This window comes from Medicago truncatula, chromosome 4 (assembly GCF_003473485.1).
Source record: "Medicago truncatula cultivar Jemalong A17 chromosome 4, MtrunA17r5.0-ANR, whole genome shotgun sequence".
In the NCBI taxonomy this organism is placed as follows: domain Eukaryota; kingdom Viridiplantae; phylum Streptophyta; class Magnoliopsida; order Fabales; family Fabaceae; genus Medicago; species Medicago truncatula.
The window spans coordinates 63,518,000-63,536,600 of NC_053045.1; the positions used below are offsets into that span (position 1 = coordinate 63,518,000).

The following is an 18,601-nucleotide window of genomic DNA, read 5'->3' on the forward strand; positions in this document are numbered from 1 at the left end:
TTTTGCTTGTCTTAGTTTGTTTGATACTAATATTTATAATTTTCCAATAGTCCTTTTTATCCAAATCATACATGCTTCATGAAGACAATTTGGAAAGAAGAGTAAAGGGTAAAGTATATTCAGACAAGTTGGTCTACTTTCATTTGCTTCCTTCCAATGGAAAGAAAGGAGTTAGGCCAGCTCGGCATCCATTTCATTATATAACTAACCAGTTTTTGGATTAGAGACATCATAATTCATTTACTAGGAGCTTTTTTATGCAGCAGCTTCTCAACTTTGAGCACAGTGGTTAGCATCAAAAAGACAAAAACCAGAACAGACACAATACATATCACCAGCATTAAAGCAGAGGCCATACTACTTTTCACCTCATGAGCATATTCAGCACAAGCTAAACCAAGGAATGTTAAAGGGAATGAGTAAATCCACCATGTAACGTTTAACCTTTTCATAGTTTTCTTGAACAGTGCTGGTCTGCAAGCCTGCATTATACAAGCCTTGATCATTAAAATGAAATGGATGATTAAAATAACCAATTAAATATATATATATATATATATATATATATATATATATAGGGGAATTTTGAACCTACCTGAGATATAAAAAGGAACAAAGAGAGAAAGAACAGCATCTTCGATGAGATGAGAAAAGCACCTGAGATGGATTTCCAAGCAAGACTTGCCATGCTTGGTGCAGCAAAAAACAAAAAATAAGCTGGCCTTAGCACTACAGGAAACTGATTACTACTTGTTAGACGCTGATACAGCGTCACAAATAGAATCAAATAATGTACCATTCCTAATGAATACATTGAAATTGCAATCTCGTTCCAACCAATTTCAGTCATAACTTGAGCAGCCACCAAGTTCCCTATAACAGAAACCAGGTTGACAGGGTTTGCTACTACTGACAGAAACCTCTTTTCAGTAGTGAACCATTGTCCAAAAAGTTTTACATCAAGCAGAAATATTACAAAAGAAAATGCTAGACAAAGAAACTCATAGTAACAAGTTCTCGAAACAATCCAAGGCGGTGATGCTTGCAGCATGAGAAGATATGAAATCCAAGGAGTATACATGTAGTTAACTCCAATATGATGTGCAAACTCATCATTCACTGCATTAAAGTGCAAGATGGACTTGAGCATATAAAGAAAAGACAAGGTGGCTGCAATGAGTACTGCAAGACACCAAAGTAATAGATAAGCAACAGAAGGCATGAAATTAAATCCATGCCAAAGAGTTTGTGATTCATTGTTATGTTCACTTAAACTCTTCCATAGCAAAGCTTGAGCACCAAAGGAAACACAAATGAAAAAGTAGCCTGCATGGATCTTAGTTAAGAATGGTTGTGACTGTGAATGTGATGGCTTGGTGATTGGTTTAGCATTAGTAGTATTGTTTGTGGTAGCACACACAATTATGTCAATTGTTGGCTTGACCGCAACCTCACCCATTCTATAGTTAAATATAGGAGTGATTCAAACTTGATTTATATGGATTGGTGTTTGCTTCTCGTTTTGTCCCTATCCAATTGAGCATCTATATATATATAGTGCAAATTAAGTAGAGGATGATTTCACCAACATGGTGTTGCATAGATATATCATTTGAGTCATTTAACTATATATTTTGGGAGGAGTTTGATTTCTGACTCGTGTATGTTAAAAAAGATTAATCATCTAAATGGATCTCAATTACTTTGAAAGAATATTAGTCTTTGCAATTGCGTATGAGAATTAGTCTTTACAATTAGATACGAGAATATTTTAATTTTTTTAAATAAAAAAAATAAAAAAAAATGACTATGCAATCAAGAGACATTGATTTTGAATTTAAAATAAGAAAAGCATTCCTCAAAAGTAAAATATGAGCAAATTTACTTTAAATTTTTCTATGGTGCATCTTAAATTTAAATGATCAATGGTGCGTATAACCTTACAACTGTTAACTTTTTCCTTCTTCTTTGTGTGGATTTGTCGGGACATGTGGAAATTATAAAGTTTGGTTAGTAATTTAACAGAAAATTCCTTTGCATGCACTACCCACCGGAGCATTTTAAATACTAAGAGCTGTCATCATATGCTTCTTGTTCCCTTCCTCTACTTAGGATAAGAAACACAATGAAGAGTTACATCTCAAATTCATTTTTGAATGGCTGAACTAAATTGACGGGAATATGCTGTAGATAATATTGAAACCAAAGTTATACTTCCAAACCAAATATAACATGTGTTTGATTATTTATAAATGTTTTATTTAGGTCCTAGTTGACAAAACTAGTAGTCCACAATAATTTTAGTTATAAGGAAAAGTACACTTGCCTTTGTATAAGGAAATTAGTTGAGGCTCGAACCCGCTTGATACGTCGTCAATCAATGCTTGCTAGCTCAACTATTTTAACTTTCAATCCTTTGGGGTCAATTATCACTTTTAACATTTAAAAAATAATTTCGTTAGTGAAATAAAAACTTTAACTTCAAATACACATCACTAAGTAAACTCTACAAAAAAAGCTATAAAATGGTGCTTTAAAAAAAAGCTATAAAATTGTATTAAAAAAAGGGTTAATAAGTTTTTAGTCCTTATAAATATATCATATTTTATTTTAATATTTACAAAGTTTTCTTTAAATTTTATGTTATCAATTTTAGTTCTTATTTTTTTAATGAAAGTCAACATAGCAAGTTCAAAGTCCACTTAGAATAATATTGACAAAGTTTGTTTGTTTTGTTTTAAAACAAAATTTGTTTCATGTTATCTTTAAATTTAAACAAATTTTTTTTACCTATGATAATAGTTCCATGAAGAATTAACATGAGTAGTACTTGTTAAAAATTTCAAGAGATATCCACAATATTTAGAAAATTGAAAATTGTTTGTTATAAGAGAAAGATAAAGCGTGCAAAAAAAAAAAGTGAGTAGTACCTAACAATTGTCTATTACATATTAAATTTATTAGACAGATAAAGTGTGTGCAAAAATATAGGAAATTATTAGTGGATTAAAATGAGGGTATAATATGAAAAAAAATGTGCAAAAATACATTTCGCTATTTTTGTGTTAAAATTCTAAAACGACACTTAAAAATTCTAAAATGTGTTAAAATACATTTCAATATATATATATATATATATATATATATATATATATATATATATATATATATATATATATAGTATAATCAATATTAGTCCTAAAAAAAAATATCAAAGTTACTTTGATTGTATGCTGCGTAAACACTCTGCTTAAATAAACTTAAGAAATTATGATTGTAAACTTGTCATATATATAGATATTAGTGTACAGTTTGTTACAAAAAAAAAAAAAACAAGTTAAGTTTGTTTTTTTTATTTAGTTTCATTTTCTTACGTAACAAAAAAATAATAAAAATCTTTCTTCGAAAAAAAAAAACTTAGTTACGTATGTTACTTTAGTAAAATAAGTATATAACAATTTTGTTACTCATGCACCGCCAAAGATAACTAACATTATAATTAAAATATATGTTTTTTTCTTAAAAAAATAAAAATAAAAAATATATGTCTTGAAAAACTGGATCCAGAGAGAATCGAAGGAGGTTACATAAATTCATAAACAACTCATGAAAATTTTGGCTTATTAAAATATGGCATAAACAACTCATGAAAATATGATAAGCTAATTTAAAATATATGTCTTGAAAAAGTGGATCCAGAGAGAATCAAAGGAGGTTACATAAATTCATAAGCTCCTTGTTAAACCGGATGGTAAGCTGAAAATTTTGGCTTATTAAAATATGGTATAAACAACTCATGCAAATATGATAAGCTATTTTTATTTATTTACCCAAACATCTTTAAAAAGGCTTATGAGAGTAGATAAACCCACATAAGCTCAAAATAAGTCAATTCAAACGGGGCCTATGTATTTTTTTTTAAGGAAATGCTTTATATTTTGCTATAACTAACCTACTGTACACCACACAAAAAATAACTAGCCTATTGTATGTTGTAAAATTTTATATATTCTAGCTCACATTTTGTTTCCACCTTCCTCTTATTTTTGGGATTCATCATAAAGCAGAGATCAAAATTGTCGATGAAATTTTTTTGAAAATTAAAAGTCGGAGAAATTTTTTATGGAGACTAAGACCAAAAGTTTAAATATTTATTGGAACAAAAACATATTTAATTATAAATTAAATATTAAAAAATAATAAAATACAAAAAAATGTGTGTGGATATATATATTTAAAAAAAAAAAAAAAAACAAGTCTGTCATTTTATACATATCAGTCAGATCAACAGCTAATTTTACCAAACACATTATTTTTAATAAGCAAGATTTTCAGCTATAAGCTATCAACTATCAGTCATCAGCTAGTTTTTCAACTATCAATTAGTTTATAGCTTATTTTTACCAAAGATAGCCTTAATAAACAACTCTACATGACTACAAGTACGCGTATTCCAAACCATGCAGGCACTTTTACGGACACTACAGGTACTTATGTGTGAGCAATTTTATCATAATTTTTTTAAGGGTACTAAAGCAAGTTTATCATCATTACTATTGTTATTGTTATTAGCTTTATTTGTTATGTAAGGGGGTCATTTAAACCATAATCCCTTTATCTGGGTTTAAAAGCAATTATCAATTGTCCTTTGAGCATAGCTCAGTTGGTAGGACAATGCGTTATTATATACAGGGGTTGAGGTTCGAATTCCGAACATCCCACTTACAAATTTTATAAGATAAATTCTAGCCACTAGGCTAACTGAAAAAAAAGCAATTATCAATTTAAAAAGCAATGTAACAACTAATAATATGTGAAGACTACTCTAGAGAGAGCACGCGGCAGAGTAGGGGATGATAAGCTGCCTCAGTTATATATTCTTCTCTAATATTGCTTGCAAAATAAATATTCAATTTAGCAAGAATACTATGAAATATATCTTCTTAATTAATGGGTGGTGATGTATAAATGGAGCACATTAGAACCTCTCATTTTAGTGATTGTGAGCTGCTTGAATGGTTTCTGACGTGTATTAATTCTCAAGTGGATAATTTATATACAATAAAATGTATAATTAGATGGATACCCAACAATTAGTTGCAATAGCATAAGAGCAAAAGAAAAGCAGGGATATTCAAACAATCGCCACTATTGTATATCTTTTTCCATTTTAACATGCACTGGTAGAACAATGATAAGATCTTATATGCTTTTCCTAACTTTTTTTTCAATAATCATATGCTTTTCCTAACTTAATAAGGAGATTTCTTTTTTTAACAAAGTTAATAAGGAGATTTTAATTTGTCGTGGATTCCACTTAATTATATTAGTTTCCACTCATCAAATAAACAATCATTTGAGAAAATCTTATCCTTTCATTCCCCGAAGTGACGCTTAATAAAAAGTTGACCTTGCAAGATGAAACAAATTATAAATTTGGTGGAGAAGCTGTTTTTGGCGTATCAAAACATATATTGTTTTTATTTGATTCAATCAGAAACAGAAATATTTGGTCTCTAAAATAAAATAAATTGCCTAAACTCTCACTTGTGTCTGTCTGACTCGAGGATTGACTTGACTGAACCATGCTGATGTAAAAGGCATGCATGGGAGAATACCGATAATAACCAATTAAACCTTACATTAATTCAATTAGAAAATTAAAAAATAAACTCATTAACTACTTTTTGTTACCTAATAAAATTGAATTGAGCCATCTTGTTGTAAGCAGAGGTCAACTGAAAATGGTAGGGATGTTAGATGTATCAGGCATGTTCCAACACACAATTCTCATTTCTTTACATCGAAGATATGTGATTCTCATCATTAAATTATTATTTTAAAAAAAAAATTATTGAACATTGTGCCTCTTAATTAATTTTCTGGTTTAATTTTGGTTCAATATCCGTTATTCTTTACATTTTTATCCTTTCAATATGATTTCGTTTGTCAACTTAAAGTGAAAACCAAAAATAAAATTGAATTGAGTCATCTTGGCACTAAATAAGCCAAGTTCATTGATCAATGATGAAAATTTACGTTGAAAGTATGTATTATTTATTTATTACTATCACTATTTTCATATATAATGCGTACCTATTTAATTACTGTTTTTATATTATTTACCAAAATACGAAATTCGTAGAGGAATAAAGACAAAAGGAAGATGGAAGAACCAATGTTTTTAAATTTAATTTTTTTGTCTTCTCGTTTTTTTATTTTAGTCCCTCTACGAATTCCATATTTTAGTTTTGGTCTCTTTCACTATTACGCCACCTCGATTTGCCATATATATGATTTTGTAACAGATGATAAAGGCAGATAAAAAAAAATCAAAAAGTTTAGAAGGGATATAACTACATCTATATTGATTTTTAGTCCAAAAGCTTGTTTGAAGAAATACCAAATTTTAGTAATTTCTTTTCCATCTATCGATAATTTTTAGGATTAAATATATTTTTGGTCCCTACATTTTACGCAATTTTGAGAATAGTCCCTACATTTTAATAAATGTTTTTAAAATCCCTACATTTTTCCTCCATTAGCGTAAATAGTCCCTGTTGTCAAATTTCTAACGTGATGTCAATGTTGGCGGTTCAATCTCCCCGAAAAACGGCGGGGAACTTCACCACGATCTTTCTCCGCAGGGTCGTAGATGCGGATCGCCGGTGTTCGTCACATTTCTAGTGAAATATCTTGGTTTAGAGGGGAAGATTTGGAGGCCGAAAGCGATGATGTTATCGTTGAAAGTGCTTGCTGTTGCGGGTGTGGAAGGTGTTGTGGTGGAGATTTGGTGGGGTGGGGTTGAACTTGTTATGATGGCTTGTGTTTCATCAACATGGCACTAACGAAGGAAAATGTAGGGATTTTAAAAACATTTATTGAAATGTAGGGACTATTCTTAAAATCGCGTAAAATGTTGGGACCAAAAACATAATACCCTAATTTCTAAAACTCCATCCAATTTCGTCCGAATGCAGATAAAACATGATGAATTTCGTCTGTCTAAAGCGATGCATCCTAACAATATCTGGTTTTAGAAATGGTGGTGGCTGAGTGGGGGTAAGTAACTCTTGAGAGTGAAGTTAAAGTAATTTAACACATTAAAATGTATTTGATTAATAACTTTACACTAATTTACCCGATCAAAATGTGACAGACAAGGTGCCCTTACAAAGCATCCATTTTGTCTCGAACTTACTAGTACAACAAAGTTGAAGACACCTGGTATGGTAAAAAGGAAAACACAAGTTGATACTCCACAGATGCATTCCATGTTTTCCACTTGATATGTCTGTCGTTTTTAAGAACCACATGTAGCAACAAGACACAATCAATTTACCAATTGAAATTAAATTTCAATTTCATATTGCAGCTATCCTAAATATACGATCCTTAGTAAATTACAAAAAATAACATAGTTAGTTCATGCATTAAATTTATTAAAAAATGATGTTATTTTCAAGTTGCAAAAGAAAAATCCAACATAATTACAGTTATGTTAGTTAAGAAATATTTATGTTGTTGAAATTTTGAATGGTCTTACAAAAAATGGGTAAGAAAAATGTAATGCGATACTTTTTAATGGTAAATGATGACAAATTTGTTATATCAATATTTACTTCGTTCCAATTTATTTGGTGAAAATACATTATACTTTATTTTTTAAAATATATTTTCACTTTAACTTACTAATAAAAAAAAGAAATATACAATGTTGTCCATAAGTTCTAATTCAATGAAAATTGTCGCAGTTGTTAGGCTTGAAGTCGCGGTCAGATTCGAACTAAAATCCTTTGTTGTGTGAATTTTCAAGTGACTATTGTCATGTTGTGTATCTACCAAAAATACAATTAACCATTGTAACTAACGGAAAATGAACTGCTAACTAGGGATTGGTTTTTATAAAATAATAAAAATAATTCCTTTAGTATTTGTATTATTTTCAAAATATTCAACACAATTGTTCATTTCGATAATCTATTATCTCATTTTTAGCGATTAAAATAAACACAAATTTTAAAAACAATCTCCAAAAAAAATTAAACGTATAGATTTTTTTACTGGCCTACCTTTTCTTTGAAGGGTTTTACCTGTCTACATAGTAAATAATAAATTCCATTTTTATTATACCTTTTTTTGTACTAAAACCGCATGCATACCTAATCTGTGGATCCAATATGGCCGTAGTCCCACATAAATCTGTTAAGCAAATTAGTCATTAAAAGTGTGAGGGACAAACACTTAATTAGTATATATACATAGTTTAGAGTATATTATGATTGCCAGCATACACAGGTAGATGGCAAATAAGAGTGGACTTTCAGACAAGAGCATTTTCTAAGCTGCTTCAGCAAATCCGACTCTTGATTTTCCAAAATCAAAGACTGTGTGGTAACGGCCCATGAAGATATCTCCAAGGATCCTGCATTTAGGTAGATGAAATTAGCTTATAAATGAGAATCAAATCAGAATTCAGACACATCACGATCCAAATACAACGAAGAGTGAAATAGAGGCAAGTGACATGATGTGTGGATTTATATCATGTGTCCCTATATTCTGTTCATTTCTATGTTACACTAATAAATAATATTTCAGCGAAAAAATTTGAATGCTAAGAAAGAGAATTATGGGTAAAAATGAAGTGTTATATTTAAGGAACATGAAAAGGTGTCATGTATCTACTGAAAGGGTCATGAAAGGAGTAAGAAGATCTCAATTATGCCGGTAAATGTCTCAAAGTAATGAAAGATATTTGATGTACCAGATAGGACCACGTGGAGGAGGAACATCTATAGCAACAAAGCCGCTAATGCACTGAGCCGCAGGACCTTCACCCACCTTTATGTACTGGATAAATAAAACAGAAAACTGAATGAGGATTGAGTTGATGGTAAATTGGCAATGGAGAGCATGAAACAGGACAAAATTGATACATAAAAGTATAAAACTGCAAATTGTACATTGCTACTGCATAAGATTATTCCATCAAGAAAAATTTGACAAACAGTCTAGTTCACACAGTTTTAGATAAGTAGCATGATGTTGGGCAGAATGTAAATAAGGAGATTTCTAAGCCTGATCAATGATTGTGTCATCCTTTAATATTAGGGGTTTGGGAGGTGCTTTGAAGAAGAAGAAGATTAAGGAGTTGATCCGAAATCATGGGGTGGATTTTATGGCAATTCAAGAAACAAAGTTGGAGAATGTCTCTCCGGAGTTGTGTTATAATCTTTGGGGGAGTATTAATTGTAATTGGGTTTTTCTCCCTTCAAAGGGAAATAGTGGTGGAATTTTATCTTTGTGGAATAAGTCGAGCTCTAAACTTATTTTCTCGTTTAGTGGTGAAGGTTTTGTCGGTGTGTGTTTGGAGTGGGGTCCGTTGGCGACTAGATGTTTTTTGGTCAATATTTATTCAAAATGTGATCTTGTCTCTAAAAGGCGTTTATGGGATAACTTGGTGGAGTTGAAGGGGGGTTAGGTGACGGTGTTTGGTCTATGATGGGAGATTTTAATTCGGTGCGTGCTCGTGACGAGAGAAGGGGGGTTCAAGAGGTGGAACCTAGCGGGTATCGTAGGGAGATGAGACTCTTTAATGATTTTTTTGATAAGGTTGAGTTGGAAGATAAAAATACGCTTGGAAGGAAGTTTACGTGGTTTCATTCTAATGGGGTGGCCATGAGTAGAATTGATAGAGTCTTGGTGTCGGAGGATTGGGAGTTGGTGTGGGGTTCCCCATCTTTAGGGGTTCTACCTAGAGACGTTTCCGATCATTGCCCGTTGTTACTCAAGTCAGGTGATTGTGATTGGGCCCTAAACCTTTCCGTTTTAATAATTATTGGATCCTTAATCGCAAGCTCAAAAAGGTGGTGGAGGAGAATTGGAGGGATGTGAACTCCAAGTTTTTCCATAAAAGTGTTAAATTGAGATCAAATAATAACTCAATTAGAGCTCTTCAAGTGGATGGAGGTTGGGTTCAAACTCCGGAAGAGATTAGAGGTGCCGTAGTGGAGTATTTTGGAAGGCAAGTGGCAACTACTCACTGGGAAAGACCAAAGTTAGATGGGGTGGCTTTTGATATGCTTTCGGAAGATGATAATAGGGGCTTGATTGCTCCGTTTACGTTGGAGGAAATTGAAAAGGTTGTCAAAGATAGTGATGGTAATAAAAGCCCGGGTCCGGATGGATTTAATTTTGCTTTTATTAAAGAATTTTGGCACCTTATCAAGCATGAAGTGAGAATTATGTTTGACCAATTCTATGCGAATGAGAAGTTGCTGAGGAGTTTTTTGTCTTATTTTGTTACTTTAATCCCTAAGGTAAACAATCCTTTCACTTTGAAGGAGTTTCGTCCTATTTCCCTCTTAGGGTGCCTTTACAAACTTCTTGCTAAAGTGTTGGCAGGTCGTTTATCAAAGGTCATGAATTCTATTATTTCAACTTCCCAATCGGCTTTTGTTAAAGGGAGAAATTTAGTGGATCGGGTGATGGTGATTAACGAGGTGGTTGATTTTGCGAGAAGGGCAAACCGAGAATGCTTAATTCTAAAGGTAGATTTTGAAAAGGCCTATGACACGGTTGAGTGGAGCTTTTTGGAGTATATGCTTAAGAGGGTATGTTTTTGTCCAAAATGGGTAGCTTGGATGAAGGCATGTGTTTTTGGAGGTAATATGTCAATTCTTGTTAATGGCACACCGACGGCGACAGAGGAGATTTGTATCCAAAGAGGGCTAAAGCAAGGGGATCCGTTAGCTCCGTTCTTATTCCCTTTGGTGGCGGAAGGATTTAGTGGCTTAATGAGGAATGCTGTTAATTCCAATTCTTTTAAAGGTTTTGATTTTAGGAATAATGGCCTTGTGGTATCACACCTTCAATATGCCGATGACACTCTTTGTATTGGGGAGGCGTCCGTGGAGAATCTTTGGACTCTAAAGGCGTTACTTAGATGTTTTGAGATGATGTCGGGGTTGAAGGTTAACTTTGCCAAGAGTTGCTTGATTGGAGTGAATGTAGAAAGGGAGTTTATGGAGGCGGCGTGCAATTTTATGAATTGTAGGGAAGGCTCTTTACCATTTAAGCACTTGGGTTTACCGGTTGGGGCAAACCCGAGAAGTGCGTCGTCTTGGGAGCCGTTGTTGGAATGCTTGCATAAAAGGCTTAATTCTTGGGGGAACAAATATGTGAGCCTTGGTGGCCGGGTTGTCCTTCTTAATGCGGTGTTGAATGCTATCCCAATTTTTCATCTTTCTTTTTTCAAGTTACCGGTGAAGGTGTGGAGGAAGGTGGTGAGAATCCAACGGAACTTCCTTTGGGGAGGTGTCAACGGTGGTGAGAAAGTGTGTTGGGTTAAATGGTCGACAGTTTGTCTTCCTCGTGCAAAGGGGGGTTTAGGTGTGAGAGATATAAGGTTGGTAAATCTTAGTCTTTTGGCCAAGTGGAGGTGGAGGTTGGTGCAACCGGATAAAGCGTTGTGGAAGGAGGTCCTCATTTGTAAATATGGGAGCCGTATTATTTTTCCCTTGTATCCGGGGGACAATGTGTGGCCGTCGGTGGCATCTCGGTGGTGGTTAGATTTGATGTCTTTGGAAGGTTCGGTGGGGACGGATTGGTTTAACAGGGAGGTGGTGAAAAAGGTAGGGAATGGTGATACTACTCGTTTTTGGTTAGACCGGTGGGTGGGAAATGAGCCTCTTTGTGTTACTTTCCCGAGACTTTTCTCTATTTCTTGTCAAAAAGAAATGATGGTGGGGGCGATTTGGGTGGGTGGAGTTGGTGGGGGAGATTGGAATTTTATGTGGAGGAGAAACCTCTTTGTGTGGGAAGAGGGGTTAGTTCTTAGCCTTATAGAGAAGTTGGAGGGTTGGGAGAGGGTGGAGTTGGCTGACTCATGGTGGTGGAACTTGGAGGAGGAAGGGGTTTTTGTCGGTGTCCTCTTCTTATGTTGCGCTTGTAAATCTCTTAATGCCGATCCAATCTTTGGAGAATACTAAGAAAGTGGTGTTTGATTTGGTGTGGAAGAGTCCGGCACCGTCCAAAGTTGTGGTTTTTTCATGGAAATTGCTCCTCAATCGTATTCCGACAAAAGACAACCTTTTGAAACGGCGTATATTAGCACCGGTGTCTACGGGGAGATGTGAGTTCTGTGACCAAGTTGGTGAAACGGCGGTCCATCTCTTCCTTCATTGTGAGTGGGCCTTCAAAGTGTGGTCAAGGGTGGGTGGTTGGTTGGGGACTAGTTTCATCACTCCTCAATCCTTATTTCAACTTTTCTAGTGTTGGAATGGGGAGATCGGGAGGCGCAAGTTGCGAAAAGGTTATTGGATGGTTTGGCATGCGGTGATGTGGTCGATTTGGAAAGCGAGGAATGATAGGATTTTCAATTCTCTTGTCAAGGATGTTGCTGATATCGTTGATGACATCAAGGTGATCTCGTGGAATTGGGCGAATTCCAGACTTAAAAGTCCTCCTTGCCTCTTTTACGATTGGTGCTGGAACCCCAAGAAATGCCTTTTGCGATAGGTGGGGTAGTTTCAGAGGTGGCAGGGACTATTGTAGTTGGTGTTTGCTGTTTTTTGGTTGTGCCTTTCTGCTTCTGTTTATCCGTAGTAGCAGTTTTTGGCGTCTGGTTGTTTCTGGTTTTAGGTAGTGCTGGTTGGTTGCTGCTGTGTTTTGGTTACAACCCTTAGAAGCTCCTTTTTTCTGTTTTGGTTCTTTGGCCATCGCCTTGTAATTGTACTGCTTGTATAATTTGGTGTTTAATAATATAAGCTGTTTAAAAAAAAAAAAGATAAGTAGCATGTTTGGAAACATGCTATATTTTTTCTTCAAAAATACCTAGTTCTCCAATCTCCAGAATTATAATTTTTATCGGCTCGCATGAACTTATCTTATTTTCATAGCATAAAATAATCGGTGACCAGTCATTGCAAAAGCTCAATCAGATATGGGGACGTCGTACCTCCTCTGGGGCAAGGTCGAAAGTTCTTCCACCAATTGTGAAGGAAATTACAGGCAACGAAGATATATTCTCACAGTCAACAGATGATTCTCCCATTGGGCTGGGCATTTTATCACAAAGCTGCAACATCATCATGAAGCTGAGAATCAAGAGATGAAACAGGAAACTCAAATAGCAGGAGTAAGACAACTAACTCACATTATTGATATAGGTTAGTATCTGATCTTGGGTCTTATTCTGCCTCAGCTGGTTCTGCATCCAAACAACTGCCATCTCACAAGCAGAACAAGAAGCACCATGAAGACCACTAGATGATTTCCTTTCATTCCCATCCACTACACTCTCAATAGCCAAACTAAGTGGAAAAATTGGAAGACGGGTAAAATGTTAATCACAGTGAAATCGTACAAAAGCATTATAATATTTTGAATTTGATGACCAAAGATTCAAAGGATATAAAAATATAATTGGGCCTTACTCAACACCATGAGTGCCATCAAAAGTGCATAATCCAATTTCGGAACAGATCTTCTTTGGTTGAGCCTGAAGGAGTAAAGGAAAAGCATAAGAAAATCCCCTAAAAGAACCTTTCTTCTAACATACCACTCATGACCATAGGTAACAATCTAATCAACCAAGATATGCCAGAAAAGATTACAAATGGTACTCACTTCAGCTAAAAGTAAGTTCAATATTGTTTGTCCATACTCTGCAACAATGGTCTTGCACTCTTTGCTTACAACTCCTGATGCTCCAATTGCATGATTTATCATGGTAATTACAGTCTACAATAATAAACCACATGGTCATAGAAACAAGCTAGTCAAAAGCATTAGTCAAGACCTTTTTTCGGTTGGAAATTTAAACCATACAATAAAAGTTTTCAATCTCTAAAGGCCCCAACTATGTGACACTTCTCATCAACGAGACAATATTGTGCTGCATATTATAGTTATAGTATAAATGTTAAAACTGAAAACATATTGAAAAGAAATAGAAAGGAAGAAGTAATCACTATCCCAGGTGACGATTGGTTTGCAATTTCTATCATTGGCAAATCTAACAATCTATCATATTCCACAGTCAATAAAAGAAAAAGCTATATTGACTTCAATCTATGTGTAACATTTATTCATACCGTTGGACCTGCCAACAAAGATGTCCCCGAATCAGCAATTGCCGAACAGCCATCAACGCAATATCCTGAATGACAATAAAAGCACATCAAACCAATGAAATTAAAGCTAAGACCAATTTAAAAAATCTCTGCTAGGAAAATAAATTGGTATTTCTTCTGACAGTAATCTACACGTACCAGTGGATTTACCATCAATAGTTACATCTCCCATATCAAACTGAAAAAAAAAAAAAAAAAAAAAAAAAAGCAGAGAAAAAGGTTAAAAAAGATCAATACAAGTATGGAAAAAATTTTATTTACTGATTATTGATTAACCTGCCAATATCCTTTTCTTTTCACAGGCACATAAGTGTGATTTCCCTTGTAGTGAGCAGGATCAACACCACCGAAAACAATCTCACCCCCTTCTTCTTCCTCTGGTTTACGGTTGAGCCAAAATGAAAATACTGGTTCCTGGATAAGACCTTGTTCAACCATATTATACCTGTGACACGTAAAATCTGATAATGATACGGGGATTCAATAAACTTTTAACAAAAAAGGGAAGCTTGGAGCTGTAAGGCTCCCACTATGAACAGGTCTAAGGAAGGGTCACATCCACTGAGTGAGTCTACAATGAACCTTACCAAGCATTTGCAAGGCAGTCATTCAATAAAACCGTAAGAAAATGATGAACCAAAACTTAAGTAAACATACCACACTGGAACAGCATTTCCAACTGATATCTCTTGAAATCCAAGTCCCAATATACCATCAAACTTGGCCACCAAAAAGGTAACACCAGGCTCCTTAGTTGCTTCAATAAACTCCTAATAGTAAAAAGGTGCTATGTGGATTAATAACCGAACATACTATGAAAGGTACAAAGTTGCACCTTCCTTTATTGACATAAAAGACACCAATGATCAGCATTACCTGGTTCTTTACAACTATGTCACCAACTTTGACACTGTCATAGCTAAAGAAACCAGAAATTGCTCCGGTACCATATTGAATTGCAGCAGCAGTTCCTAGATAACACCAAGAAGCGAAGAAAAATCTTATACTACAGACAAAGACAGCAATGCCTCTATGGATGCAAAATATCAAGTGAGCGAAAATAGAAGATATGCCAAAACAAATTACAATATGTCAAAAACTAGGAATTCTCAATAACCAAAGGGTTGTGAATGGTAGAATTCTCAATAACCAAATTTTGGGAAAGGAATACATGCTTCTTCCTATTCAGACACCTCAGAACACAACAAAAAGAACACTACACAGTAACATAGATACATGAGAGAATTGGTTTTGTTATTCATAAAATAAAATGAGGGAGAAAAACCATTTTTCCTATAAGTAGTTGATTTGGTGGACTTGTACTTGGCGTGGAAGTAGCATGCAACCTGCAACAAAAATGTAAAATGAATTGAATAAACAAATAATAGAAATGACGAAGCAAATACGATAGATGAGCACATGAAAGCTCACCGAGAAGGTACATTTAGAGGACGGAACCCATAAATTAGAGCTGCCAGTATCGAAAATGACAGTGAACTTCTGAGGAGAGGTACCAATGGATATTTCACCATAGTATTGAGCATCTAAGTAATTCTTCAAAGCAACAATATCAGTTTCTTGATAATTGTTAGCAAGGTTATACTTTCTAATGGAAGATTGCAATGAATCAGTATCTTTGGTTCTCCTTCCTCCAGCAGCAGCAGCAGCAGCAGCAGCAAGCTTGTTGTTACGGTCCAATTGAATCTTTTTGAGTGCAATCCTTCGCAATCCATCACTGCTGGATGCTGCAATTGATACTGCAGAAATCAAAAGTGTTGACACCAACAAACAGAGAACTATCACATGCAATTTGTTCCCCATGTTCTCCTCCTGTTCATCCAAATTAACCGATAAAGGGTACGTGAGAATTGAAAATGCATGACATATATAACAAATTTTATTTATAGACATTGGAGAATAGAAACTTATAGAATCCATTGAATATGAGTAAAATAGATAGAGATCAATTCCATGATCCAACGATAAATAAAAGAAATGCATGTAGAAAACCTTTGTGAAAGCGAGTCTAGTAATATGAACTTAATGATTAAAAATATAGAAGAAGAATGGGAATGGAGAAGGTTACAAATAAAGGAAAAGAAGAGAAGATGATACATACGATCAAAAATTCAGAAGAAGGAAATACACATTCTTAAGTAAATAAATAAGTAACTGTGTGTGTGTGTGTGTGTGTGTGTGTCACACCTTCCTAACTGTTATTCCTTTCTTTGACTGAGAGAGAGAGAGAGGGTTCAGCCTAACAACAACGCAAACCCTTTTTTATTTATTTTGTTTTCTTTTGAGGCGGTGCATTCTTTCAATCTAAAAGGGCAGTTTTGACCCCACACGCTCCTCACGTCTCCCCCGAATCACGCTTTTTATCATCGACTCGTTACAACCGTATCATCTTTCATCCTCCTTTGTCTTTCTCTATGATTTTTCCTTTTTATTTACGCATAAATGAAACTACTTAAAAATCAGTTTGTGAGAGAGATCGAGTTTTTCAAAATTTATAGATAAGGGCAGTTTTGGTCAAATATATTAGCAAAGCAAAAGGAAGAGGATAAAGTTTGATTAAGGCACACACTAGGTTCTCTTTGGTAAAAATAGGTGATAGCTGATAGTTTTTAGCTGATAAGTTAGCTAATAGCTTTTAGCTGATAAGCTAGTAGATAGTTTTTAGTTGATAAGCTAACTGAAGTGTTTAGTAAAAATAGCGGTTCAACTAGCTAATAAATGTAAAATGACATAAATGGTATTCTTAATTCATAATAAAAATTATATCAATTACTATTTAAGTATTTGTAATTTTGTAAACTAATTTTTCTTTAAAAAATACTTACCTCAAAAAAATAAAAAAAATAAAAGTAACACTAATAGAGTAATAGTATTTTGTTTCGTAAAAAAAAAACGAAGGTATATATTTTTTCAAAACAAAAATAAAAGGGTCAGCTGATATATATACAAAAATTGAAATAAAGGAATAATAGTCTTTATTACGTAGCTTATTATAAAAATTGTAATGGATAAAAATGGAATTTAAATGAAATAATAAGGGTAAAATTGAAAGAAAAAGTGAGAAGCTATAAGCTATAAGCTCAAACGCTACTTGGAATAGCTTCTGAAAAATAGCTTATAAGCTCGTGAAATAAGTTATAAGCTCATGGTGAAAAAGTGTTATCAAACAGAGTTTTTTTTATCAAACGAGCCAAAGTTGATTTGATAGAAATGACCTATCTGAAACAAACTCGAAACTTAAAGGACATATCTGAAATCTTAACAACTTAAAGGACCTATCCGAAACTTAAAGGACATATCTGAAACCTTAGAAACTTAAAGGATCTATCTGAAACAAACGTGAAACTTAAAAGATCCAGGGAGGTATTTGGCCACTAAATATACTATTTAATACATTTTTTCTGAAATTCTTATTCCCGTAGGATAAATGTTCTACATAATATCCAGACAATGTTTACGAGAATTGAGCATAATAACAAACAAACAGAAATAAATTAAAGTGCGATAAAGAAGAAACTCCTCTTCACCTAATGTTACCCATGTATTTCTATTTAGGACTCCCCTTAAATATAAGAAACCCCTCACACTTTCTCTAGATCAATATCCACAATTGTTGACTCAATGACAGTTATAATAAAGTAGGAGAACAACTCCAATACACAAACCTAAATCTTGCTAGATGCACTAGAGTAATATACAAAACACAAGTTACAATTCAACTAAAACAAATCATCTTTAAGGCTTTGATTATCAATGGCGGCGCATAGAGAGGTATATAAAATAAAACACAACGACTCAAAACATGAAACTCCAATGACTCAATTCTTCGATGTTGATTTCGTAAGTAGAAGCTAGGTTTGAATGTCCTTATATAGTCATTGTTCTGCATGAGCTTTTTCTTCAATGGGCTAACACAATCCAGTTGTCCATAATTATATTTTCAACAACAATCTTCTAGAAACACAAAATATATGTGTCCCAGATCTATTTTGGAAATGACTACAAGCACACGGCAACTTAAACCGGCAAAGAAATACTTCTAGAAAAGCACGTTTCTTGAAGCACAAGTAATATGACAAAAGCTTCTTGAATATATGCGAGAAACATTACTCCAAAGAATGCGAAAAATGGTACACCGCCTTGGCTCAAAATGTCGTATTACATGATAGAACGTCGTATACCACATCTTGTTTGAACGAATTGTTTTAACAAAATGAAGCCAATTAGCATTCAAAAACACAACACCTTAAAAAAAAAGTTTATCTCTAGCCTTTATGTCTCTTTGTGTTATGAATATTATTAGGAATCAGATGTAAAATCATTCGAAAGATGAATGATTAAACGATTGTTTGGTTACATATATTAAAAATGATACTTTTATTGACATTGAAAATGAAAAAATTATTCAATATTTATACAATATGAAAAATCGGATAGAACAATTA

The 18,601-nt window shown here is 33.9% G+C and overlaps 2 protein-coding genes across 5 annotated transcripts; both read right to left on the minus strand.

Moving 5' to 3' along the window:
* On the minus strand, nt 1-1,547 carry LOC11427123 (S-type anion channel SLAH1). The gene is made up of 2 exons (XM_003610412.4): nt 596-1,547; nt 1-482 (listed from the first exon to the last, which is right to left on the minus strand). Exons 1-2 carry the CDS (start codon nt 1,457-1,459, stop codon nt 237-239), a joined length of 1,110 nt encoding a protein of 369 aa, XP_003610460.1. The 5' UTR covers nt 1,460-1,547; the 3' UTR covers nt 1-236.
* Nucleotides 1,548-8,170: 6,623 nt separating this feature from the next.
* LOC11427124 (aspartic proteinase) lies at nt 8,171-16,524 on the minus strand. 4 transcript variants are annotated; one of them, XM_003610414.4, is made up of 14 exons: nt 16,344-16,524; nt 15,570-15,968; nt 15,424-15,484; nt 15,015-15,109; nt 14,796-14,908; nt 14,415-14,583; nt 14,277-14,316; nt 14,100-14,164; nt 13,633-13,746; nt 13,440-13,504; nt 13,160-13,316; nt 12,962-13,081; nt 8,768-8,853; nt 8,171-8,425 (listed from the first exon to the last, which is right to left on the minus strand). In XM_003610414.4, exons 2-14 carry the CDS (start codon nt 15,957-15,959, stop codon nt 8,341-8,343), a joined length of 1,560 nt encoding a protein of 519 aa, XP_003610462.1. In that variant the 5' UTR covers nt 15,960-15,968; nt 16,344-16,524; the 3' UTR covers nt 8,171-8,340. The 4 variants fall into 4 exon arrangements, with proteins under 4 accessions (XP_003610462.1, XP_024638433.1, XP_024638434.1 ...); XM_024782665.2 differs by having other exon boundaries at nt 16,258-16,395; XM_024782666.2 differs by lacking the exon at nt 16,344-16,524 and adding an exon at nt 16,149-16,257.
* Between the last annotated feature and the right edge of the window lie 2,077 nt (nt 16,525-18,601).